This window comes from Amphibalanus amphitrite, unplaced genomic scaffold (assembly GCF_019059575.1).
Source record: "Amphibalanus amphitrite isolate SeventyFive unplaced genomic scaffold, NRLGWU_Aamphi_draft 000233F_arrow, whole genome shotgun sequence".
NCBI classification, from domain to species: Eukaryota; Metazoa; Arthropoda; class Thecostraca; order Balanomorpha; family Balanidae; genus Amphibalanus; species Amphibalanus amphitrite.
In genome coordinates, this window is record NW_024881728.1 from 241,830 (window position 1) to 266,875 (window position 25,046).

Consider the following 25,046-nt stretch of genomic DNA (forward strand, 5'->3'; position numbering starts at 1 on the left):
CAAGGTTAGATGTGTCACTTTTGCAATGTTGACCTTGCGTGACGTCATTTATGACGTCATCAAGGTCATATTAGTTTTTCGTCAATAACTCTTGATCAAATTGAGCTAGCGAGTCGGGAAAGGCACCAATGGACTCAGGAAGGCCTGCCGAATCGAATGATATGCGACATGACCTCTTTCGACCAACTTCGTGACCTGTGGGTGCTGACCTGACCTTGGCCTGAGGTCAACACCCCAAGTTGACCTGACCCGGACAAAAAGTATATCATTCGACGCGCCTGAGCGAGGCGAACACGATGCTGCCAAAATCGGCGCTCTGCGGCCGTTTTTTTGCGAAGTTATTCACCAAAAACTGAACCGTACCCTGGGGCACTTGACCTGACCTCAGAGGTCACCGGTTGACCTAGGACCTTAAAATCGGGTACCAATCTCTGCGTCTCGTAACGGCGCACACGCTCGTTTTTTCCGCGACGCGCTAGCTCCACCAGGGGCGAAACGGCGAGGGGGGGGGGTCGTACCCGCCCCCCCTCGGCCGGCGCGTATGTAGAAAACCAATAGGTCCGGCGAGGGTTAAGGCTATCCAATAAACTTCTACTTGGAAAAAGGTACTCCTCAGTCACTACGGGATATATACGGAAAATTCGGCGGCGAAATTCATACTTACCTGGCTCAGGGGATACCGTGATCATGAAGGCGGCTCCCCCAGGGCGAGGCCCTTCCATTGCACTTCGGTTGGGTTGACCCCTTGGATTATCCCAAATGTGGATAACTCGGGAGTACAATTTTTGTTAGCGGGGTAGGTTGCGTTCGCGCTCCAACCCTTTCTAATACCTTGAAATGGTTAAGTGTAAACGATCAGGATAAATGAGTGGTAACGATGAAGCGCTCAAACCAGTAGATTTATGCATTATGTGGGCCAATGTATACGTACGTAAGCGACCTCCGCGAGATTCCGAAAGGTGTGTTTTCGTATTCGTTTCGTACGTATTGCAAGAGTACTCGAATAGTACCAAATTATAGAGCGATAAGTTATTCTATCTCACGACCGTACTTTCAAGACTACCCAACACTTACTGGTGGAACTGGCATTCGCGGGTGTGTCCCAAGTCACCTACGTTGGGGATATGCTTTGCATGTCTTGCCCGAGATGTCTGTACATGCTTTCAAGACCTACTGTGTTTGTTAACTAGCGTCTTCGTACTCATCAGCACACCCAGCGTTCAGCAGACGCAAGCCGCCCCAGTCCCGCTCCGCCGAGATACCGTACCCCGACCTTCCACGGCCCGGCGGCGCAGGTGACCGCCGGCCGACTGCCAGGGCCGCTCCCTCCGCAGGCGCCACTGTCGGCGGCGGTCCGTCACAGCGCGCAGGGGCGACGCCAGGGACGGTACAGGGGAGGTCAGTATGGTTGAAGGGTAAGACAGGGCATTGTTTTTCCAAGTGAATTACGTTGACTTAACAGTTCATGATATATTTCAGATTATCATGAAGAGACGAGGAGAGGGATGCAGGATGCTCCTAATTCCTATCACCACCTTCGTAGCCACGCCTGCGGATACCGAGTGGATGGCTTGGTGAGCGGCAGGTTGAGTAAGCTGTGGTTTCAACTACACTCGTTAGATGGGGTAAATCGATGGGGCCTTAATTTCGGGGAGATATGGTGGTTACTGAGTAGACAAGTGAAAGGTTTTCTCAGCTATTTAATTTGTGGAAGGAGATTGCTTCATTTGAGGATATGATCGTGTACTTCTTGCTAAGGACAATACAGATTCAGCTGTACTGGCCACAATCGAGCTGAAACTAACAATGAGGACCTAACCAGTACATGATACCTGCTGAAAATTCGCCCCCGAACGTATCTCTGGTTTCCCTTCAAAACGTACAAATCTTTCGCCTTTTACTAAAGATTTCCGTGGAGGGGAACACTCAAATGAGTTTTCGCCGAATTTCTTACGGCCACCACAATGGTGGCCTACTTAAACGAATGATGTTGATGGGGATGGGTTAGGGGTGGCGAAGTCGTCACTCGCATTCCTAAATTGCTATTAGTAGATGTTGACGGTGGCAGGTTAGTCACTTACGGTGGGATAGAGGATTGTCGAGTGGGATAATTGATAATTTATATTTTTATTTGCTGTTGAAACCCCGTCTCGGGTACTCCACATACTACACGTTGGAGCTGGGGCCAGGCTGATGAAACGCACCCCGTTGCGTCGATGACATCGTTGATACATCACTGATGTGTGTTTTATATTGTTTCAGGTATTATCTATGCGAATACGAAGATTTCGTGACCCCAGGGTACGGCTGAAGAGTGATGCTAAGTGTTCTCCCACCTGTATGCCTGACACCTATGGCTGATCAAAGACGCATTCGCCACGCCGTTTGAGGAAGATGTTTATACTGAAGGCATGCAGACATATAATTCAGAAAATTATAAATCACGCCGCACAGATCGTTTCGGGATGTTCACGACGGACATACGCCACGCCACTTCTGACACAACTTGAGTGGCTGAGCTTTGAGTCTCTCTTACGTGAAAGGGACATCCTTTCTGTCAACAGGCTGACTCGCTTGCATCTGGCTCCTGTCAATCTGAAACGGCTGCTGACACAGCGTAGCGAGGTGTCAAGCCGAAGTACCCGGGCTACGGATGCTGGTCTCCTGCAGCTTCCACGGGTGCGCTCAGAGCGAGCGCGGCACTTCTGTTATGGAGCCGCCAAGAGCTGGAACGAGACCTTGGAGGCTGTCAGGGAGCCAGTAGTTGTCGCCACGTAAGTCGTGCTAGACTGCGATCAGTGTGTTGACTGCATTTAAAGTGTACGACGTGAGGTATATAAGCAATACGCATAGTGCGTTATATAGGCTGTGATGTTTGTACCGATGAACTTGTGGCCATGGTTTTTACCAGACATGTGCTTGGATCCGGAAAAATGGATCTGAGATCCGATCCCATGGATCCCGATCCGAGATCCATTCAGATCATAGATCCAACCCCTCAATTTTGTCGAGAGATCTACTGGGATCATAGATCTGACCCCTTAATTTTGTCGCTAGATCCACTCGGATCATAGATCTGGCTCCCCAATTTTGTCGTGAGATCCATTGGGATCATAGCTCATAGGTGCTCAAAATGTTAACAACTTTCTTTCATAAGAAATTATGAATACCAAAATATGTTTAGAAACAAACAATCTTATACAAAGACCATATTAGTAAAGGCATCCAGTTACATTATACAGAATACAAAATAAAGGAGGCTCATGAGTCATGATGGTCACAACTTAAGAGAATTGAGTGACATGAAGATTGTTCACAGTTCACATACCAACAGAAAAGTTTGAAACAACAACAGAAACAATTAACATAGAGGTAAGTCAAAGTAATGACTAATGAACAATACATAATTAGGTACCTACCACATCACAATTCATGTTAGAATCTACATAATGATATTGATAAGACAATCTCATTGATCTTGCATTATACAACCATGAGGCTTTCCAGTTTCCAGCTACCACAATTGATTGATAAACAATAAAAGATGATACTGACACATGTGGCTTGGTTAGGTAAAGGTATTTCAATCTATTGAAAGAAATATTTGATAAAATAAACAGATATAAAACAAAAGTATAAAAATATTCAACAGCCTGCGGAAGCGATGGGAAGCGAAATATCAATTGTAATGGCCTTGGATATTTACCGTAAAATGAATATTCAGTATCTAAATTGAACTCGTGACGTCATTTCAAATAACAAATGAGCTAGGCGTTCTACCTTCCAGTATAATGAAAATAAATAAAAAATCAAACTGGAAGTTCAAAAGTCGAGCTTTTTTTTTTAAAGAATGTTCATTTTTTCTGCCTCACATAATTTTACGATACGATTGTTTGTGAATATCATCTTTGTAGTGTTGAATTTAATGACGTAAACGTAAGCTGAAACGGTATTATATGGCCCTGAGCGGTGTGCGCCTTGCATCTTTATTTTATTCATTTTTCAAAAGAATAACAATATCTTACGTCATTAGTTAAAAGGGCCTATTACAGGGAATCTTTTGGAATCATTACGGGCTTGGTCAAATTAAGATTTTTCATTGGTCAAACGATAATGACGTAATAAAACCATATTACCAAAACGTCAGCTGTGAATTTCGTTTGTCTTTTTTTTGGGAGGCTCTCTCATAACAAAAGCACAGCATGGCACCACACGTGTGGCACGGTGCCAAAAGTGGCCAAAAGTAGGTAATCTGAAGAAGTTGATGCCATTTTTGAACTTGTAATTTTATTAGGAAAGTATTAGAGGTTGGTTGCTATTCTTACTAAATCGAAATTGTGTTGCACATACTAATAGCTCATATGAACATTCTGGATTGGGATTTCATACCTGGCAGAAGTGGATTGCTGGATTATTTTTAACAAAACTGACCTATTTGGCTTCCAGGTTTGATTTCCTAACATCTGTCCATAGGCGGCAGAACAGGGGGGGGGGGGGGGGTGGCACCAGGGTACAGTGCCCCCCATAGATTTTGGCATTTTAGCATTAGCCCTACTGGCGTTGCAGAAAGAATGGGACCAAAATGAAAATCTGCAGTGCCCTGCTGCCACTGCATCTGTCTGTACTGTTTGTTCTTTGAATTAAAGTGGCTGTAGCTTGTTGATAAGATTGTCATCAGTGCTGTCATGAAAAAGTTACAATTGGTCACAAAAAGCAGCAATGTGCATGTACTTGGTTTATTTTAAATGTAGTGCAAATGTTGTTTATTTAAATTCAAATTTAATGATGATACCTAATGATCACAAGTGGTCTTAACCAATAACCATGTCCACAAGTGATAATTCTCAATTGTATTGCACTGTAAGGTGTACAATTATGTAGGATAAGGGTTTCATTGGCTACATGTTGTCGTGAGATCCATACATATCATAGGTCCTCCACAAATTTTTGCCCGCTGGATCCACAGAGATCATAGATCTGACCCCTAAATTTTGTCGAGAGATCCCTTCAGATCATAGATCCAACCCCTGAATTTTGTCGAGAGATCCACTCGGATTATAGATCCAACCCCTCTATTTTGTCGAGAGATCCACTGAGATCATAGATCCAGCTCTCGGATCCAAGCACATGTCTGGTTTTTACCTATGCATGACACCCCAATGTACAATGACGCAAGCTTTAAAACCCACCACGTGGAGACTTTGATCGTAAATAAATAAATAAACATACATGCAGGGTGGGCTGTCCCATCTTCGGTAACCGCTCAGCAGTCAGCGTAACTACTGAGTAGCGGCCAGCGGGTGCGGGGGCGCAACACGGCGGTGGTCTCAGGTCTGATGTGCTGTCACTGTTTGTGTTAGTTATGTGTTTGTTGTTCACGTTACGCTACAGCATACGAGATGCTACGGTCGTCAAGTTAGATGTAAGTGAATCCTAATCTATAATCTAAGATTCGGAATCAGGTGAGCCCCTACGATTTGGACCAAACTTGGTCAGTGGATAGTACGTAACGTCCTGATTACGATGCACCCAAAATCTAAGCTCGGCCCGCCACATTTACGAAGTTACGGAGGTTTGAATTTCAAGGTCATTTGGGTGAGCCCCTGCGATTTCCGTCAAAATCGGTATACGGACATATTACATCCTCCTCATTACAAATATCATAAAAATTAAGCTCGGCCCGCCATATTTTTCAAGTTACGGAGTCACAAAGTTACGGAATTTCAAGGTCATTCGGAGAGCCCCTCCGATTTTCGTCAAAATTTGTATGCGGACACATTACATGCTCCTCATTACGAATATCGTAAAAGCTAAGCTCGGCCCGCACTATTTCAAAAGTTACTGACGTTTGAAACTCACTGAAATTCAAACAGCTCTAACTTTTGAAATAGTGCGGGCCGAGCTTAGCTTTTACGATATTCGTAATAAGGAGCATGTAATGTGTCCGCATACAAATTTTGACGAAAATCGGAGGGGCTCTCCGAATGACCTTGAAATTCCGTAACTTTGTGACTCCGTAACTTGAAAAATATGGCGGGCCGAGCTTAACTTTTATGATATTTGTAATGAAGAGGATGTAATATGTCCGTATACCAATTTTGACGGAAATCGCAGGGGCTCACCCAAATGACCTTGAAATTCAAACCTCCGTAACTTCGTAAATGTGGCGGGCCGAGCTTAAATTTTGTGATATTCGTAATGAGGAGCATCTACAGTGTCCGTACACAAATTTTGACCGAAATCGCAGGGGCTCTCCCGAATGACCTTGAAATTCAAACATCCGTAACTTCGTAAATATGGCGGGCCGAGCTTAGATTTTGGGTGCATCGTAATCAGGACGTTACGTACTATCCACTGACCAAGTTTGGTCCAAATCGTAGGGGCTCACCTGATTCCGAATCTTAGATTATAGATTAGGATTCACTTACATCTAACTTGACGACCGTCGAGATGCTTTACAATTCTGTTACTTACCAGTATAACGCCTTTTGGGGCGACTAACGGAGCGAGCGAGAGGCTGAGCCTTGCACGTGCGAAATTTCGAGGGGGTACCTCCAGCTGACTTGTGCACGGCACCCTACTAACCGGTCTCTAGCGATGTGCCAAATTTGAGCGCCATCGGTCCAGCCGTTCTCGAGATCTGGAAACGACCCCTGCACGTGCGCACGTGCAGCAGCACCCCAACTCTGGCACATGGATATGCAGTGCCTAGTGGGTGCCTACCTACATGCCAACTTTCAGCGCAATCGGCCAAGTAGTTACCGAGATATTGCAACAATTACAAAAGTGACACCTCTTCGTTTTGCACGTGGCACGTGCATAAGGGGTCACCCACATGCATCGGGAATAGTCCAATACTTGGTAGAAGGAATGAAGCTACCCTACAAAAATTACCGCATGTAAATCGGTCAAGTGGTTGCTGAGATATAAGCCTCGCAAAAGCGTGACCACGGCCGGCCGGCCGGCCGGCCGGCCGCTCATACTCAGAAATTTCCGTTAATCTAAGGAAAGACTACGCTCGCGTCGCTCGCTCCGTAACAAGTCGTTACATCGTTTAAACATTCGGATCAATCGCTACATTCTTTTAAAATCGGTTGATGCTCTCACAGACCTATTTGAAAAAATATGTCAAGAACTCAGGTGCTTCATACTTCAAGGCACTTCAAAATAAAGCACCAAGTGATGGTGGCTACTTCTAAGCCACCATCACTTAGTGCTTTATTTTGAAGTGCCTTGAAGTATGAAGCACCTGAGTTCTTGACATATTTTTTCAAATAGGTCTGTGAGAGCATCAACCGATTTTAAAAGAATGTAGCGATTGATCCGAATGTTTAAACGATGTAACGACTTGTGAATTTTGAACTACGATTTTTTGTATTAACCCGCGCCGTGCTGGTGGCCTGAACTTTCCGCCGAGTGCTGGGGGGGGGGGGCGTTTTCACGCCCCCCGTCTAACTCGGCTCCTGGGCCACGTAGCGACACGCGGTAAGCGGCAATCGAAAGAGCGTCAAAAATAAGGACGAAAACACTTCGGTCATTTTTTGGGTCAGGTCAAAGGTCAGGTCACCAGAGGTCACCAAAGGTAAAATGTTGACTATTTCAACATTTTGGAAACTGCCAACGGCTATCTCGGGAACCGATAGAGCTACAGCGCCGCGGAAAAGCGCATTCGATAGCCCTTTTACAGACCTTTCTGAGTAATGTTCTCAGATTTGACCTCAGGTCAACGGTTTAGCCTCTAGAGGGCAAAAACTCCAAAAATAGCCGTTTTTACGAAAAACGTTTTTTCGTCAATAACTTTTGACTCATAAGCGCCATGACATTACTTTTGCCAGCATCGTGTTCCTCTCGTCGAGACGCGTCGAATGAACTATTTGTTGACCTTGAAAGGTCATTTTGAAAATTTGACCTCGGGTCAAGGTCATGACCTGACCGAAAAGGGTCATGTTGCATATCAGTCGATCCGTATCGTCGAGCTGAACACATCTGACGTGTTTTCACCGCTCTAGCACGTCTCTATCAAAAGTTATAGCCAAAAAACTGCTGGCGACCGTTCATGACCTGAGATGACCTCAGGGGCACACAGAGGGGTCACAGGTGCATTTTTCCTATTCAGTGTGTCATGTTTACCTATGAACCGATGTTTGAGAGCGTTTTGAACGATATTCGTCCAAAAGAGGCGCATTTCAATTTTCTCCCATTGACTTATAATGGAGAGGTCGCAAAATTGACCTGACCTTAGGTCACAGATATCAAAAATCCGAGATATACATTTTATACATACTGTTACTCATATCAATCGCTGAAAGTTTCAAAGTGATCGTTCAGTCGGTGTAGCTATAGCGAGCCTTTGAACTTTTTCTGAGGTAAGGTCACTTGACGTGACCTGGTGACCTGACCTTGAACGGCCTAGGTCTGAAATTTTCACAACATGTGCGGAAATGATGTAGGAACACGTGTACCAAAAACGGCGGCGCTGCGCGCCGCCGTTTTTGAGATATTCGCGAAAAACCTGAGGGGGGGGGGCGTAAAAACGCCCCCCCCCAGCACGGCGCGGGTTAACTTTGTTTTGTCATGTATCATGAAGGTAAGATTGGTAAGAATGACGCATAGCATTAGTTTGTGCGCAATTATGCAATATGCCAAGCCAATTGCATATTAGGTATGTAGACTTCGTCTACGTTTTCCATGATGCTTCCATATTGTCGTTCAGGACATTTATGTTTTAATCAGGAATCACGACGGTGGTGAACTTATAACTGAATAGAAAGAGAAGAGTACATACGCAGAGTATGTAGAACTGCGCCATGTCAATAAAACGCTCACTGAATACTGAGGGATGGATGAGTGTGGTTATCGATGGCCGAACAATTCCTAAGTGGACTTCATTTTAAGCTATAGTCCCAATAATGTTTGCTGAAACAAGTACCAAGTGTTTTACTTGTTTTTCCAGTTTTATCATCTGTATCATTTCACATTGACCCAATGATCATGCAGCGTCCTGCGTCACAACGCAACAACAAAGAGAACTATTACAGCCATTATCAGCACACCACATCGACACTAAACCCTCTCATTGTGACAAAGTTTACACTGAAGCACGCGTATTCGCAATCATGAATCAATCTGTCATTATGGTCTCGTCACAGTCGCTGGACGTCAGTTTCTTACCAAACACCCCGCAAAATAAAGCATAAAATCACATGGTCACACATCAATCTCATGGCTAGCACCGGAAAACTGCAACACGGCGTACTCACTCGGCACATAGTCTTTCTGCACCCTGCTGGGTGCACCGTAACCGGGCACGCCGCTTTGCACGGCGTACGCGTCGTGCACGGGCGTACCGGCCGTGCTCGAGTCTCCGTCTCTTCGCCGGCCGAAATGTGCAGTCTGCGCTCGCCGCGGGGTGGCGCGCGTGTTTTGTATAGATGTCGCCACCTCTGCGTGGCGCTGCCGCTGCCCCGGAGGCCCGGAGGTGTAGAACTGCCGACCGCCCGGAGGTGGGGGCGCTGCGAATGTCTGCCGGCGGAGGACAAGTCAGATAAGAAGGCAGCAGGAAGGCATCCGCAGAGAGTCAAGCCTCAACGTACTTCGCATGAGTGTCAATTTCGCGTTTATGTATCGGGCGTTGGCTGGACTATGAGAGCTGTTATAACACGACATAAGGACTTTTCAGATAAAAATCACGTCAATGCCCTGGCTGGCGGCTCCTGTTGGAGCGCACCGCAGCTTCTAATGGTGCCCATCCGTAGTCGGGTGCATCATCCTAAAAAGTTAGTGGTTGAGGGGCTGGTCGGCCTGTCAACGGGTGGACTCGGCCCCGGCGACTCACTAGGGTGCCTGCCCAGGCCAATGTCTCTCCCTGATTCCTGTCATCCTCCCGGATTTGCAATGGTCAATATGGACCGTAGGGCCTAACCATCCCCCCCCCAAGCAACGATATATATTTCTCAGAAATACGAGGCATACCTATCTCAAGACTTATTTTTAAGGAACCAAACAAATTTGCATCTTGTGATTCCTAGTTTGGAAACTAGACGTCATCCAATTCGCATTTAGCTGAAACGGGGCATACCGTCAGGGAAAAGTTCTGCGCACGATTGAGGTGCTAATGCGGGTCAAAGTCGCAAAACTGATCGGCAAGAGCTCCATATGGAGCCTCTGGCCGGAATAGTTAATGGACTTTAGGTAAACTGCAGAATTCTTCCATCTGAGAGTCGTGGGTATTTGTCGGAGATATTTGATATTGAAAAACGCTGTTGGAAGCCCGAGCTAAAAAAGCTGCTTATGGCGAGGCATACTAAGCTGAATGCATTCGTTAGTAGCATAGTAAGGTGCCTATGTGCTAGTGTAGAGCCCATGTTTTTATAACACGTCAGTCACTTAAGCAAAACAGGCATTATCGAAACAAAGGCTTGTGCCACAAACCTTGGACGGCGTTTTGTGCATGGCCAGACTCTCGTGGATGGGCCGCGTTTCGTACGAGCTGCACCCCGACCCGTTTGTCGACGACTTGGTGCTGGAGTCACTCGCTGCAATGGTGGGGTCGCGGTCACCCGGCTGGTACATGTATAATTGTATAGCATCAGAGACAAATAGCAAGGAGTAGGCTATTTACTGCTTTGAACCTGAAGTAATCCTGGGCTTACTTTTCAATGCTTGGCACAATTTTATTCACTCGACTAAACATTTTTGGTTCCATGTTCCCAATAGAAAGCAAAAATGGCAACTGGACGTTCCTTTAAGGTATCAGGTTCGATGCAGGAATCATCACAATGTGCGTTGACTGACTCATTCCATGCTGACGACATGCCGACAGAAAAAAAAACGAACAAAACATAACCTACCTGGTGTATCAGTTTCTACCGTCTTCAGTTGGCCGAAAACGCTCAGTTTGCTCAGTGACTGCACGTGGGTGACGTGCACGTGCACACCGGGTCGGACGGGCCATTTGTGCACGGGTTTCACCGCGTGATCGGAATAGTCACCGTCGGAACTAGGCATGACAAACGAAATCAGAGGTCTGCTGGGCAGTGAAGCCTGCATGCAGGGCGATCTGGCGACGGTAGCTGTATAAATGCCGACCCGGTGACATCCAACCGGGAATGTAGGCGGTGTACACTCGGCAGTCATAAGACAGAAAGTAGATAACCGAATTGGTTCCGGTTAATAAATGTGATGTTTTGGATGCTTTTCATGCATGACGTATTAAACATTTTTTTATGAATCGGAATGTACAAAACAATGCCATATTGAATAAACTTGGAAAGTCACATGCTGTATGTGAAGAATTGTAACACTACTATTGGGCAAAATCACATAAGCCATCAACTATTGGGAAGGGCAGACGATATAGGTAAGCAAAAGGGCAGGGACTAATGCAGTGTGCATGGATACAATATAGGTACACTTCTGAATGCACACGGTAGGACATGCAAACTATCACATGTCGATGTCATGCAGGCAGCGTTCGTTACGTACATAATGCGTGCATTGGTGATGTTACCTGGCAGTTTGGCGATGTCAGGGTTAGACGGTGGTCCCGGCAGCAGAGACGGACCAATGAGAGCACGAGCCTCGCGCTGGTAGTAACTGGGCACAACAATGAATGTTAGTAACGTACAGAGATTATTGGTTCTGGAGAAGAGTCAAAATATACCAGTAGATTCACTCTACAGATGTAATAATGGCCAGAGGAGAGTTGAGTTAGTTTACGTGCAATCTATTGTTTTAGAAGTGTCTCCCTCCATGTTCATTCACGTTGAAATCACGTAACCATGAGAAGACAATTGGCTTTTAGTGAATGACGGCTTATTCATCCAAAGTTAATTGATAAAATCGCGAGAGACTGTACAGTATACATCTTGATGCTTACCTACATCTGATCAGCGCCTCAGAGAAACAAAATGTGAGTGTTGAATGAGCCAAGCGGATTGTGCAGCAGCTCGTCAGAACGGCGTTAGCATCCTAAGCTTTGAGAAAATGAACAGGGAACTTGTACAGAAAACCCCTCCTACTCACGCGTCTCTATCCAGCATCGGGCCTGGTTCTCCGTCTGAAAATGAAAGAACACGGCTGTTACCATAGGCACAAACTAACCCTTTGTAGTAGAAAGTCATCCTGATAAAGATCGCCTTTCGAGTTGCAGCTGAAAACTTCTCATCACTATTGCATGAAGAATAATGGTCAAACGACAGACATCGTCCTTTTATAATTCCACCCGAATGACGATTAATATTCATTCCATCTTTCAGGATATCACTGCCAGAAAGCCTCGATTTTATCGGCCACTTTGAATAATGCTCAGCCGGGCCTTTGGATATATCCCTCCGGGTATTTCGTGGGTAAACCTCTGAGCGGTCTGTGGTTAACCAGCCCGGCCGCTGACCTTGTAGACACCCCCACCCTGATGTTATGCCAGGCGGCACTGCTCCTGCGATCATCCCATCAGCACCGGCGACGGGCCGCGCACGTAAAACGCCGTCCCGCCACCCTGATTTACCGGGATGTAAACATAAAATTCGGCGGAAAATGAGGTTATGGCTTCATTCCGCGCAGCGAGGGGCCTGGCGAACGGGAATTTATGCAAAAGTGACGCGCCGTGAGGTAACAAAGAAGCTCGCAAAGAGGCGGTGCTGCCGAAAATTGAGTTGAGTGACGGGGAAACATCGAAATTTCATTAGGACTAAGGAATAACCATCACTATGTCATTATGGTGTCGATAATCGTTTATAGATCCAGTATAAACTGTGTGTTGTGCTCACTAATAATAGGTAAAATGAGGGACGTCGAAGTAAGTTAAAAAAGGCAAAATCAACAAGGTAATTAAGCCCTTGGCAATAGGAAGGCGCAGTGTTGATACAATATATCACTTACATGACCTTCCATGCACGAGACGCTTTACATCGCTTTTAATGACCGACTTGACCAAGCTGTTCTCAAAGCTACCTCGTGATATTCCCACTAATACGTCCATACGTCAGCTAAGCTCCATCAAATGATGTTCGGGGAAAGGTCATGTATGTTCAGGCCAATTACCAATACGGCCAAATTGGCTAAAAAAAGCTACCTGGGCGATCCTTGGTCGTCACGCGGGAGAATACGGGCGTCATATAATCAACAACAGACGTCACAGAGGATCAGAAACGTCACAGGAGTAACCACGAGCATCACGGGAACGAACACAAAATAATCGTCACACGAGTGTGACTACGATCACATCCTTCGTTACTCGTAATGTCTTTCGAGGAACGCACTATATAACTGACCCGGTTGCTGTGTTTGGCCCGCTATCTCCACACTCACAGCTGTGTTTGGTCCTCCGTCGCCATACTCACAGCTGTGTTTGGTCCTGGCTCCTTATAACCTATTGCTCACAGGCCACAGCTGTGTATGGTCCGCCGCCCCATACTCACAGCTGTGTTTGGTCCTCCGTCGCCATACTCACCGCTGTGTTAGGTCCTTATAACCTCCATACAGCTGTGTATGGTCCGCCGCCCCATACTCACAGGTCTGTGTTTGGTTCGCCAGCTCCATACTCAGTGGGCCTTATAACCTATTGCTCACAGCTGTGTTTGATCCGCCACCGCCATAGTCACAGCTGTCTTTGGTCTGCCGCCGCCATACTCACAGTTGTGTTTGGTCCTCCGCCGCCGGCAGACCAGGTAGAGCACGCCGCACGCGATGGCAGCGGTCACCGCCGTGGCCGCCACCGTCGTCACTACCATGATGACACTGATCTGGTCCGAGTCGATCCGCCAGTCCCCGACACCTGCAGGCACGCGCAGGGGTCAGGTCAGAGGTCACCGAGGTTTAGAGTGCGGATGGAGTGGGGTATGGTCGATAGGGGACCGAGGGCGTGGCTGGGAGGCGTGATGATTACAGCTGCGGTCAGGTTAGGGAAATCGTTAACCGGTTGTAACAGCGTTGTTTAGTAGCGTATGAGTAGCTAGCCGTTTCGGCAGGTTTACGAGAAGAGTTATTACCTGATGTGGGATTGATAGAAAGTTTGCAAATATCATATCACCAGTGTGCGAGCGTGCGTTCTGCAAAGTCAGCAAACAATTGCTTTCAGTGTGCACGCGATTTTAAGCCGAACTAAACTAACTTGCTAAACAATTTGAAGCACAACCTGTGCAAACACATCACGATCATACTTTGTCCAAACTCTACCATCAATCGCATCCTGTCAAACCAGTCAACCACCTTCCCGTTCGAGTTTCGACGTCCTTCGTCCGTTAACAACAGTGCGCGTGACACCGGCCGCCCAACAGCTCGCGGTCAATACATTAGATCAATCGGCGGCTCACACGACCAGCAGCGGCGGCCGAGTCGCGTCCAAAGGAGACGCTCCGCCACTCTCGGACAAGTCGCCTTAATTAGACAGAATCGACAAAGCAGCAGACATCACGGCAGCGCCCCAGCTGCACTGCCCTTTGATGAACACCAGTGCTGACGGCGCAGCCCGCGGCGATGAATGTGCGCATTGGGCTGGGATGCGACTCTCAGAAAGTAGGAATGTTAGGCGGTGTTGTGCCGCTTGTTGTAGTTATGATGAATCCTTGTCTATTGTGTGCTCGATTATTTCTTTTCTTGTGTTCGGCTGCCGGTATTGACTTGGCATCGCCGTGGTGATTTTTTTATGACACCAAGCAACTATGTAGCTAAAATATATCATTACCTATAACAATATCGTTATTATGTATCGTTAAATTTTTCGACCTCATCTAAAATCACCTGTAAAGTCGAGTTCGCAGGGCACGCCGGCGCCGACCGTGTTGTTGACGTGGCACGAGTAGGTGCCGAAGTCGCCGCTGCCCGGACGCACTATCAGCGTGCTGACGGTGCCCTCCGTGTGGATGTCGCCCTTGAGCGTCTGGTTGTTGAAGAACCAGCCGAAGGTGACGTCGTCGGGCACGGCGTCCACCTCACAGAGCAGCAGGTACTCCCCGTCCTCCTCCGTCTGACGGATCGCGCACTGGGGCTTGTCTAGAAAGGAAAAAATGATGAGAAGGCAGTTATACATTCACCGATAATCTCATAATCCACTACGTGTCCACTATCCACCCTCGAATTTATAATCAGCACCACTTCTTCCTCCAGCAGTACGCAATCTACAATCGTCACTCCCCATTCCCCAGTCTCGTTTAGTTCAACCCACTCCCTCCCCTCCCCACTCCCTCTCAACGCTCACTCACACTGCAGCAGTACGGTCACAGTCGCCGTGAGCACGCCGTGCTTGTTCCGGGCGTGACAGACGTATTTACCGCCGGAGGAACGGCGCAGTCTGCCCTCGGGGTCTAGGAGGAGACGGTCACCTTTCTGGACTACATCACCGTCTGCTGAAGAGGTCAGAGTGGTCAGATTGGGGCGGCTTTGGGGTAAGGGGGGGGGGTACGAGACTTAACGGCAAAGAAGCGCCTGTTAGTGGGCCAGACATAAAAGAGAGAGAGAAAAAAAAACGTAATAACGCGTGTCATTTGCCGTATTTATGTAGATCAATACACACAGCCGAGTGATGTTTAATTTAGAAGCATTCGCTAATGAAGTTCTCTTCATAAAAAACGACTGCACAAAAACCAGTTTTTATAGCGTCCATATTCCTGTCACCCCAATACGTTTGCGTGTTGGTAGGTATATGCGCTTGTCATCAGCAGAACAGGCCAAACGTTTGGGCACTGAATGACTTGGTAAGTCAACATGTATTTCCACCCCCGGAGGGCAAGGGAGTGGATGCGGAGGCCACTTCCGACGCAATGGGTGCCAATCGCACGCTCCGACGAGTCATTCAACGTCACATCTGTTGAGGACACGTGATTAGCGGCTGAACGCTTCTCCGGGTTTTGGTTAGCGGCCTGACATAACAGCCAATCAGCTGCTTTGCCGCTTATCGACAGCGGCCTGGAGAACAGTGTTTACGAAGTGCTTTGGATCACAAGTATCACCTGTGTTTTCACGGGCCATTTATTCAGATTTAATGCAAATCTCATAAAGTGGGGATTGCGTTTGAAGATGTTTTGAACGGAGGAGACCTTTTAGTATGCCGTTGCTGTCATAAATGAAACTTTTTAAACGAAATGGAAAATGCTAAGGTTATAGAAAATGGCATCGAAAACACCGAAATGACGACTTAGCTTAGCGTGGTTTTTAGCGACGCTGTGAGGAACTTGTTGAAATACTATTTTCTTCTGTTAGAAAACAAACGAACGAATAATTTCTCTGCATGCCTACCTATTTATTACGTACCTATTTATTTTAATTGCCGCTTTCCTACATTTCACTAGTTTGACCTGTAACTTTCCCCCTAGGCAAGCTCACCGTTTGTCCAGACGTAGCTGGCCTCTGGGAAGGCGTTGGAGGTGCACCGCACCGCCACCGGGGTGGAGCTCTCCCGCACGTTCACCACTGCCGGGTCGACCGTCACGTTCCGAGGGGGGTCTGCGGGAGAGGCACGGGGGGGGGTTAACGAAACGGCGGAGCACTGGGACCCCCGAGACCACAGCTGGGCTCAACAATCGAACGATGTGCATCATTCGAAATTGGCTTCTTGCGTGCTGCTGAAGACCTTGTTGTGTTTTGTGGATTGTATTTTCAACTGGTCCCATCGCGTTTTCAACGGGGTCATATATTATCCTTGGTGAATCATTATTATGAACAAGGGTATGAATAACTATCCTTTGTTGTCCTGCGCTGGTGAATAAAAATTAATGGAACGAGCTATTTGTTGGATTGACATGAACAAAGGCTATATCAATTAAAACATAATCGCGCCTCACTATGCGCATAATTCATGGGTGCCTTTAGTGGTGATAGACCTTGTCATTAGCTCAGCGAAAATGGCTGCTTTGTTCGAGTCGCCGTGTGTGGCCAGAAGGCATTGCAATAGGCATGCAACACGCGATCGTCGGAAAATTCAATAAGTGACAAAAACGGGCTCACGAAACCCCGACGCGACGCGGCCTGGGGTGCAGTCTCACTGGCACAGTTTGAGCTTGGCCAGCTTTTATTTATATTTCTACTGAGGATTTTTCATGACAGCATTGTCGAGTATCCTGATGAATACCTGATTACTAAAAGGCTTACGGCTGATAAACGATAAGATATTCAACAGACAACTGACATTTCCAGAACAGATAGCTAGCACCACGTTGAAACTTTGATCCGTTACGCAATTACACAGTAACGTGCCGTTTTTATTGCTTCATTGCTATGGCCTAACTCAAGTCAACAGTGACTCACACTCGACTGTGAAGAATGTCGTGCTGCTGACTCCCGGTCCAACCACATTCGATGAGCTCCTGCACGTGTAGTTGGCGTTGTCCTTGACCCGGTCGAGCATCTGACCCGGCCAGGCGGACATGTTCCAGGTTAGAGTTGACACCACCGACTCGAGGTCGTTGGTGCGCGGGTCGGGGTCCAGCGTGCTCGTCTTGATCGAGTACAGCGGGTTACTGGCACTGATTACCTGCAATCAAGTTGAGGGTTCCAATCATGCTTTGTTGAAGCATAGTAGGACGCGGATCACGATAAAATATTATGCCTATTTTGATGTTCGATCGTAAACGACTTATCCGTACCGTCATTCTCATTAACCATTTTGTGCATGGGTGCAATTTTAAGCCGAATTCGTTTGAATCGTCACATTTATGGGCTCAATCGCAATCCTTTTACAATTACAGAGTAATTGATTTTTTTTTTGCAATCATTGCAAGGCATCTCGAATTTATGTCATAAGCACAAGTAGATACGGTGCAAACAAGATAGAACTGCCGTCCCTACATACCTCGTCATTTCTGAGCCACTGAAGACTGCAGAGCGGAGAGCACTCGACCCGACACGTGACCGAGATAGAGGAGGAGTTCATCAGAGCGCCCAGGTAGAGCGGCAGGCGCTCGATAAACTGGGGCTTCGCTGGAAAAGGAAGTCATGGTCAATGGCACACGACAGAATCAAGTACGGAAATCCATGACCATATAATTATATACCTAGACAGACCTGAAAACGTCTGCGATGCAAATATGATTCACAAATTACTGCCTAGTGCCTAAATAATGATTCTCTCTAGCTCCATTCCTAGGCCCTACTGAGCTAACGGCCATGACCTTGGTCAATGACCGTACGGATCTATGCAGATATTGCTGTCGTACATAACATCGTCCAATAAAAGACGGAGAGAAGACATCTGTCTGGATAGATAGAACCATGTTAATCGTGGCGCATGGTATCTATTCGCAAAAAAAAAAACTTTTTGCATCAATGAATGTTTGTTCTTGGTTTGTTCCACTTCCATCGTGGGAGAACGGTGAGGTATGACAACTCTTCAGGGATCGTCACTAGCTAAGCATATATGAATGTTCTTTTAACCTCGCATTATATGGAGACTTTCAGTCAAAATAAAGACATGTAAAAACGGTCGCCAAGGCCATCTGTCCCCGACAGTTGACTGGCAGCAAGACACGTGAAAAACGTGCATTATGGGTGACATTGCGGTTCATTTGACTTATGCAGCTAAGAGCTGGCTCAGACCATATTTCACTTCAGTCACGTCAAAGCCATCATTTCGCCATATGGCACAGCTCAGAAGTCGAGTCGTACCAAATTCACACAGACATGCGACGCTACCGTCAAACTCATAAATATCTGAGGCCTATTTCGAGCCATCCAGACAATTTCTTCCCAGTTTTTTTTTTCTAGTCCATCCCACCCATTCCTACACCACCCATCCCTCCCTACATCACCAAATACGCGTCGCATGCCCATCACCATTGTAGCTGCGCACAATATTGGCGGCTCGGTCCCATTAGCCGGGGCCATCTCTCACCGAGGACGTCGACCAGCGCGGTGCCCTCGGCGCTGCTGCCCACCGCGTTGAGCGCCACGCAGCTGAAGCGCGCGTCCTCCTCCAGAGAGGCCGACCAGATGCGCCACTGGCGCGTCCGGATGTCCGTGATCACGTGACTGCCGCGCATCCACAGGTACTGCCGCGGAGAGACGGTCACGTGATGCACTGGTGCACGGTTAATGTTGGGTGGGTGTTTTGGACCGAATCAATTATTGCACTGGGTCGCCACTGTAAGATGAATGACATGTTTGAGAACATGTTTACTGGAGGCGGCAACGAACATCGCAACTCTGAATGAGCCTGTCATCTTCAGCAGTAACGCTTGAAATAACTAAAAATACGATAAAACATTCGCGCGTACTACATTATGGCTGCGATAGGTAAAACCTGCAGGGATTTATTGCCTCTGTAGGCAATGCGAAACAAAAAGAATGAACCAAGCATTATAATCTGCACAAAGGCTGCTGACAAGGGTATCACATGCATTGTCATCAATTTTTCGGATCTTAACCCTCGCCCGTAAACGGTGTTTTGCCACCTTCGCCCATGCAGGGGGGGGGGGGGGTTGGTGCGACCCCCCCCCTGGCGTTTGAAAACGGAGCGTCGTAGAGCTTAGCGGGAAAGACCAACGGATTGCTCTCAACGAGATCTCGCGATTGGTGGTATATTTTGTGGTCCTAGGTCAACATTTGACCTACTTATGACCGGTCAAAGGTCAAATTTTCGGAAAAATCTACCTTTTTCAGATTTCCGCGCCGATTGCGGCAAAACGGTAAGAGGTATCGACTTGAAACCTTCACTATCGTGATCCTTGATCAATTCTCTATCGTTTGGTGTGTATTTCGATGTCATAACTCTAAAAATGATGCGTTGGGAGCATCGGAAGTCTGCAAGGTCATTTGTGCATTGAGTCACGTCAGGCGTGTGACGTCACTGACCTGACCCTGACCCAAAAGAACTACAAGAAACAACCGACGATGCCTGAAATGGATAGCAAATTCGAATTCAGGGCATCAAAATACCCCGAAAAGGCATACAAGTGCAAGAAGTCATTACAGGTCAACCGAGGTCACTGACCTGACCTTGACCTTTAGTAACCTTGAAAAGGTCAACGGACATTGTGCCAATGTCAAATCAGCCAGTTATGATTCTAAAACAATCCATCAGTGTGTCAGGTCAGTCGGCATTTATGCCAATGTGAAGCAATCTCCAATTTAGCGTAAATCTGGCCGGAGGTTGTTCCCTTTATGACGTCATAACTCCGTGACCTGACATGACCTTGACAAATTTTTTTTTACCAAAAGTTGCGCAAAGGATGCCCCAAAGGGTACTGAAAATTTGAGCAGGCTATCTTAAACGGTTCGGCGTGTAGCTAAGAAAAACCTCAGGGGGGGGGGGTAACGGGGTTGCACCAACCCCCCCCCTACATGGGCGAGGGTTAAAGGAAATAGTTCACTTTCACGAAATTATTTTTTTTGCAACGATTTATGATTTTTTATGTTCAAAATAATCAGCAAAGAAAATAAAACCTTTTTGTAACAAAAGATTTTTTTTCTATATTTTGATATAGGAAGAACTTTTCAGTTTCTGTAAGGCACACGCGATCCAGTATGAAAAGAGCATGGGTCCCGAAAATTCTTCAGAAACAGAGAAATTATTGCAGCCACCGGCATTTGGGCGATCTGCTCGATCTGATAATGTTCCCCTGAATGTCCTAATTGATCAGTACGAGAATTTCTCTAGAGTTCTCGTAGATAATTTCTCTAGTTTCTGAAGAATTTTCGGGACCCATGCTCTTTTCATACTGGATGGAAATATATGCAAGGCACACATCCTCACCGCAAGACACCTTTTTCGGGACGAGAAATAGAATATCTTTGCCTAGGGTGATCGTTGGGCTGTAAAAGCTCCTGATTTATGCTCGTCTCAGCCCAAGCTACGGAACTGCTATTCCAGTTCAAAACCCATGTTAAAAAGTGAACTATTTCCTTTAACACAAGCGTGTCAGTTACGCTCTACGTGAATTTAATCACCACCTAGTTAAGCATTGGCGGCATTAGGTTACTCGCTGGACCGGGTATTCGTCCGAGCGAACCAATCTGGCACCGCTGGGTAGCTAATTGTGTTACTGCCGGGCTGGAAAACTCATCAGTAGCTCGACTCGTGTTTCAACAACTCCCGGCATAGCCCGGAGGCGTGTGCTCGGGTGTTCGTACCTTGTTGACGGGAGGGTAGCCGGGGTCGTCGACCTCACAGGTCAAGGTCACCGGCTGACCTTTCTGTACCACCGCCGGCTTGTGAAGTAGAATAGTTCGCTGCGGCGGATCTGCAACGGAAATATGGACGTTAAATGAATGGGGAAAACAAAACTGTTGGCGGTCCGGTAATAATGTGTTCTACTGACAACATTGACGTTCTTGAAATTATGTCTCAAATAAGTTTACAGATATGGATAGACTTCCATAAGCTGATCCTAATCATGTTTTGAAATTCGAAAGATGTATTTTGACATCGCTACAATGACGCCCTAATCCGCATTTGATTGCATTCGAAATTTAACGTTCGAAGGACGTCAACAACGCTGGCCGAAACCACAAAGCACCGTCTCCCTGGCCCTCAGTTCAAGCCGAGCAAGTCACATCACACTGCAGTACATGCCACTCACACTGGACCAGCAGACGTTGTTGGACGGAGCGGGGTCCCCAGCCGGCCCGGCTGCGTCCCTGGCAGCTGTAGTTGGCCATGTCGGCCCTGCTGACCGCCGAGAGGAGCAGACGGGAGGGTCCGTCGGTACACGGCGCGCCGCCCGACCGGTCACTGACCGGAGCTGGAAGAGATATGGGAGAAAGATGAACAACACTGAGATGAAATAGAGCATGGCCATGGGGAGGCTATGGAACTGTGAGGAGGGTATTTGAGGAGTTCCGTTCCATTCACAGTTCATGCATTCGTGGTATTGGATTGGAACACACTTATGTTCCAAATGACATCTGATCTGACTGAACACCGATAAGGAAAACAGCGAAAAGACTGCTAATGCTAATGCTTAAACAAAACGTAGTAAGAAATCCGGATTTTTATCGACATTTTCAGCGCCTCTCTTTTCTACTTTGATATCGTTAATGGCGAAAATTGAGGGAAAACGTTCAGCTGTAACACCACTTAAACGAGCACACGGGATCACAAAAAGCCAACCCCTCCTCACCGATAGCCAGCCTCTGACAGGGCGCCGGCGTTGCCAGCAGCTCTCCGTCTCTGTACCAGCGGACCGCCTGCAGCTCGGCAGGGTCACCCTCAGTGACGTCACACACTAGAGTGACGTCACTACGGTCAGCCTCGATGACTTCACTGGGAGTGACGCTCAGTCGGACCTCCGGAGGAACTATGAGGAACACGAACGATTTCAGCGAGTGGTGCTCTGTGCTGGTTGATCCGCTCTTGTCGTGTATGTAAGCAAGATGACTCTCCTCTACGGAAAGTCATCACTCAGGCATATCTTTAAGACTAAGAATGCAAACAAATATTTTTGCTTGTCAAATAGCATTTTATCTATCACCTATAGACCAACAGTTTAAGATCAAACACAACGCAGCTAATACTCTGCTCCCAGAAAGTCCCCTGTGGGTGAGTTCCGCCAGCCTGAGAGGTTTCCTCTCTGCTTCTGACAGCGAGTTTGTTTACAGTCGTCCTTCCTCACTGCACGTGTACTTCTGACGGTTCTGACAAGCCCTTTCACAGACCCGGCAGAACTGACACACAACATTTCTTTATCCTTCCAGTACTCAGAGTTTTATATTTATTTTTTATTTGATGCTATCAAAAAAGACGAACGGGACAATTCCGCTGTAAAAAGAAAACAGTTTATAATGTGCGCTAAAATTGAGCCTAAGCAACGCAATGAATGAAGCACATGAACCGCATCTGTCCGCTTTTTTCTGTCTATACTCACACTGGACGTGAACTGCTGCCTCGTTGTCGGCCCTGCCGACGCCGACGTCGTTGGCCACCTCACAGCGGTACCGTCCCGCGTCCCGGCGAGACGTGTTCTTTATCAGCAGCGACGGGTTCTCCAGCGTGCCGCCTCCAAACTTTTCTGTCTTTGACAGATCCAGCAGAACTCCGTCCTTGTACCTGACAGCAGAAGAGAAACTAGCGGTAGCATCATCATTTCTCAAAGGTTTACTACAAGTTGGAAGATCTAGGTAAAGGACGTAAATGGCACTGCAAATGCAGTAAACGTAAGTGCAGCATTGTTTTATCGACCCAAAACACCCCAGTTGACCTCTAGTGACGTCACAAAGTGGGGATTACCCTCCTATCTGACCGGACGATCTCACGGACAATTCCATTTCCCATCTCGGTCCAAATCTGAGAGGTACGAACCATGAGGGCGGCGTGCAGCCACGGCAAAGTACCCGCGATCAGTGGCTCATAGTGCGGTCGTCTTATCGGGATTCCCTCCAGGGTCATTGCATGCATCGTCACATCAGAGGGCTGATAGTGCGGCCAATAGTCAAAGACCAAAGTACCTTACTCGGTGTCGATTCAGTACGAGCAACTTCACAGATTCTCATCAGATAAGCTTCATCTTCTGCATAATCTTATAAGCCCGAAGGTTTCGAAATCCGTAAACCCTAGGAAGTGATCGGTATAATGAAATTAATTCGTGCGAACCTCTAATATTGCTATCTTCTACCCTCGTATCTACCCGACCGTCCACAGACACCCCTCCTCACCATGCGACGGTCGTCAGGTTGGCTGGGTTCGAGTCGTACCGGCAGAACAGTAACACGTCGTCCGTTTCGTTCGCGGCCGCCTCCGCTGGACTGACGGTCGTTACCGGAGCGTCTGCGACAAAAATTTGCATTTTTGTGAAGTGTATGAAAATAAACTTGACTCAAGCCTGGTTTTAATAGGTACCCTGGACTTTCAAACACACCTTATTGTGCTACTGAAGGAACTTGGTTTGATATCACGATACTCTAGCTCCACACCAACAGTGTACTATTGACACTTTTGGTATTGAGTTTTGCGTACTCACATAGCACCTTGACGACGACCTCCGCCCTGTGTGGAGGCTCTGCCTTGACCCTGGTGACGTGGTTGGAGGCTTCACAGGTCACCGTCCGCAGGTGGGCTGACCGAGTGGCGGTCAGGGTCAGACTGCTGACCGTGTCAGTAGTGCCGTCCGGCTGTCAGAGACGGGGCGAGGTCAGAGAAGGAAGCGTTAAGCTCAGATATAACGCTACGTGAATGGTAAAAGAACCAGTAGTGTCTGTGTTGAGTATTCAACAGAGATAGACAATGCCTACAGTTGATAATTGGTGAATCAGAAAGTGGTTCCAGTATCAAGCCTAGCAAGACTACCAGTAAAATTGTCAGGGGCACGCATCCCCAATGAATCCCTTACCTGGGTGTAGACGGTCGTTTTGGGCAGGCCGGTGCCGGGCCACCCCGACCAGGTGATGTTAGCGGGGGGTTTGGCACCCCTGGCCACACAGACCAGCGTGACCTTGGTGCCGGCCAGCACGGGTCCGTTCAGACCCGTCAGCTGAACGGATAGCGGGCGCACTGCGGGAGAGATGAGGGGTCACCGTCGTGAATGCAAAGGGAATGTTCAGTATACCAGCACAAGGCTAGGGTGTGGACAACAAGAAGTGAGTCCCAAGAGTTCAATCAGCTAAGGACCAAGTGATAGTTCCATTCAATGGTGATATTACGTTGAAATTTCCTCATAACTCTCCTACCTCTCGATGCGTAATACCTCTCCAGCTACTGCGTCGCGAAATGACCAGTGACCATACGGGACTGTGGTGTAGACCGAACGGCCTTCTGGAATGTTTAATTTATGTATTTGCGGATCGGGGTTGTTGTTTTGAAATCGATTGGAACCAAGTTCACTTTACGTTTCCATAAAAGCAAAATTAGTAAAGCACAGCTGAACGTCAAATAACACGTCCCATAACCAGTCTGCAGATAAAAAAAAATGAAATGCTTTTCATACTTGCGTTTGTTCTATCAGGTCCGACCACAAATTTTACAGATAAATTCGTTGGAGGTGAGCTATGGCTAGTTTGAGCATAATTATGAATATTATGATGTTAGAAAACATGATGAATATTATGATGTTAGAAAAAGAAACCGGGCTATCATTTCATTGTATCATGAGCATAACATCATAATATTTACAGATAAACCCTTC

The 25,046-nt window shown here is 47.1% G+C and overlaps 1 protein-coding gene and 2 non-coding genes across 6 annotated transcripts in view; 2 read left to right on the forward strand and 1 right to left on the reverse strand.

The window, feature by feature from the left end:
• Positions 1–656: 656 nt before the first annotated feature.
• On the forward strand, positions 657–823 carry LOC122385860. Its single transcript, XR_006257287.1, has one exon. It is a non-coding gene; the product is annotated as a U1 spliceosomal RNA (small nuclear RNA).
• Positions 824–1,856: 1,033 nt separating this feature from the next.
• On the forward strand, positions 1,857–1,974 carry LOC122385855. Its single transcript, XR_006257282.1, has one exon. It is a non-coding gene; the product is annotated as a U5 spliceosomal RNA (small nuclear RNA).
• Positions 1,975–8,930: 6,956 nt separating this feature from the next.
• Positions 8,931–25,046, reverse strand: part of LOC122385833 (hemicentin-1-like) — a 55,250-nt gene continuing 39,134 nt past the window's right edge. Inside the window, exons 6-24 of one of the 4 annotated variants that reach the window (XR_006257271.1) lie at positions 24,255–24,415; positions 23,886–24,036; positions 23,581–23,692; positions 22,794–22,975; positions 22,050–22,226; positions 21,510–21,671; positions 21,061–21,170; positions 18,824–18,980; positions 17,786–17,913; positions 17,242–17,467; positions 16,321–16,440; positions 15,201–15,344; positions 14,740–14,991; positions 13,634–13,774; positions 12,025–12,058; positions 11,510–11,595; positions 10,851–10,999; positions 10,432–10,535; positions 8,931–9,522 (exon numbers count right to left, since the gene is read on the reverse strand). Coding sequence is in view for 2 of the 4 variants with exons in the window: in XM_043374409.1 (XP_043230344.1) it covers positions 9,208–9,522; positions 10,432–10,535; positions 11,510–11,595; positions 12,025–12,058; positions 13,634–13,774; positions 14,740–14,991; positions 15,201–15,344; positions 16,321–16,440; positions 17,242–17,467; positions 17,786–17,913; positions 18,824–18,980; positions 21,061–21,170; positions 21,510–21,671; positions 22,050–22,226; positions 22,794–22,975; positions 23,581–23,692; positions 23,886–24,036; positions 24,255–24,415 (2,762 nt within the window). In the remaining 2 variants the exon portion in view is untranslated. The remainder of the gene's footprint in view (positions 9,523–10,431; positions 10,536–10,850; positions 11,000–11,509; positions 11,596–12,024; positions 12,059–13,633; positions 13,775–14,739; positions 14,992–15,200; positions 15,345–16,320; positions 16,441–17,241; positions 17,468–17,785; positions 17,914–18,823; positions 18,981–21,060; positions 21,171–21,509; positions 21,672–22,049; positions 22,227–22,793; positions 22,976–23,580; positions 23,693–23,885; positions 24,037–24,254; positions 24,416–25,046) is intronic. The other 3 variants (XR_006257272.1, XM_043374410.1, XM_043374409.1) reach the window with 3 other exon arrangements.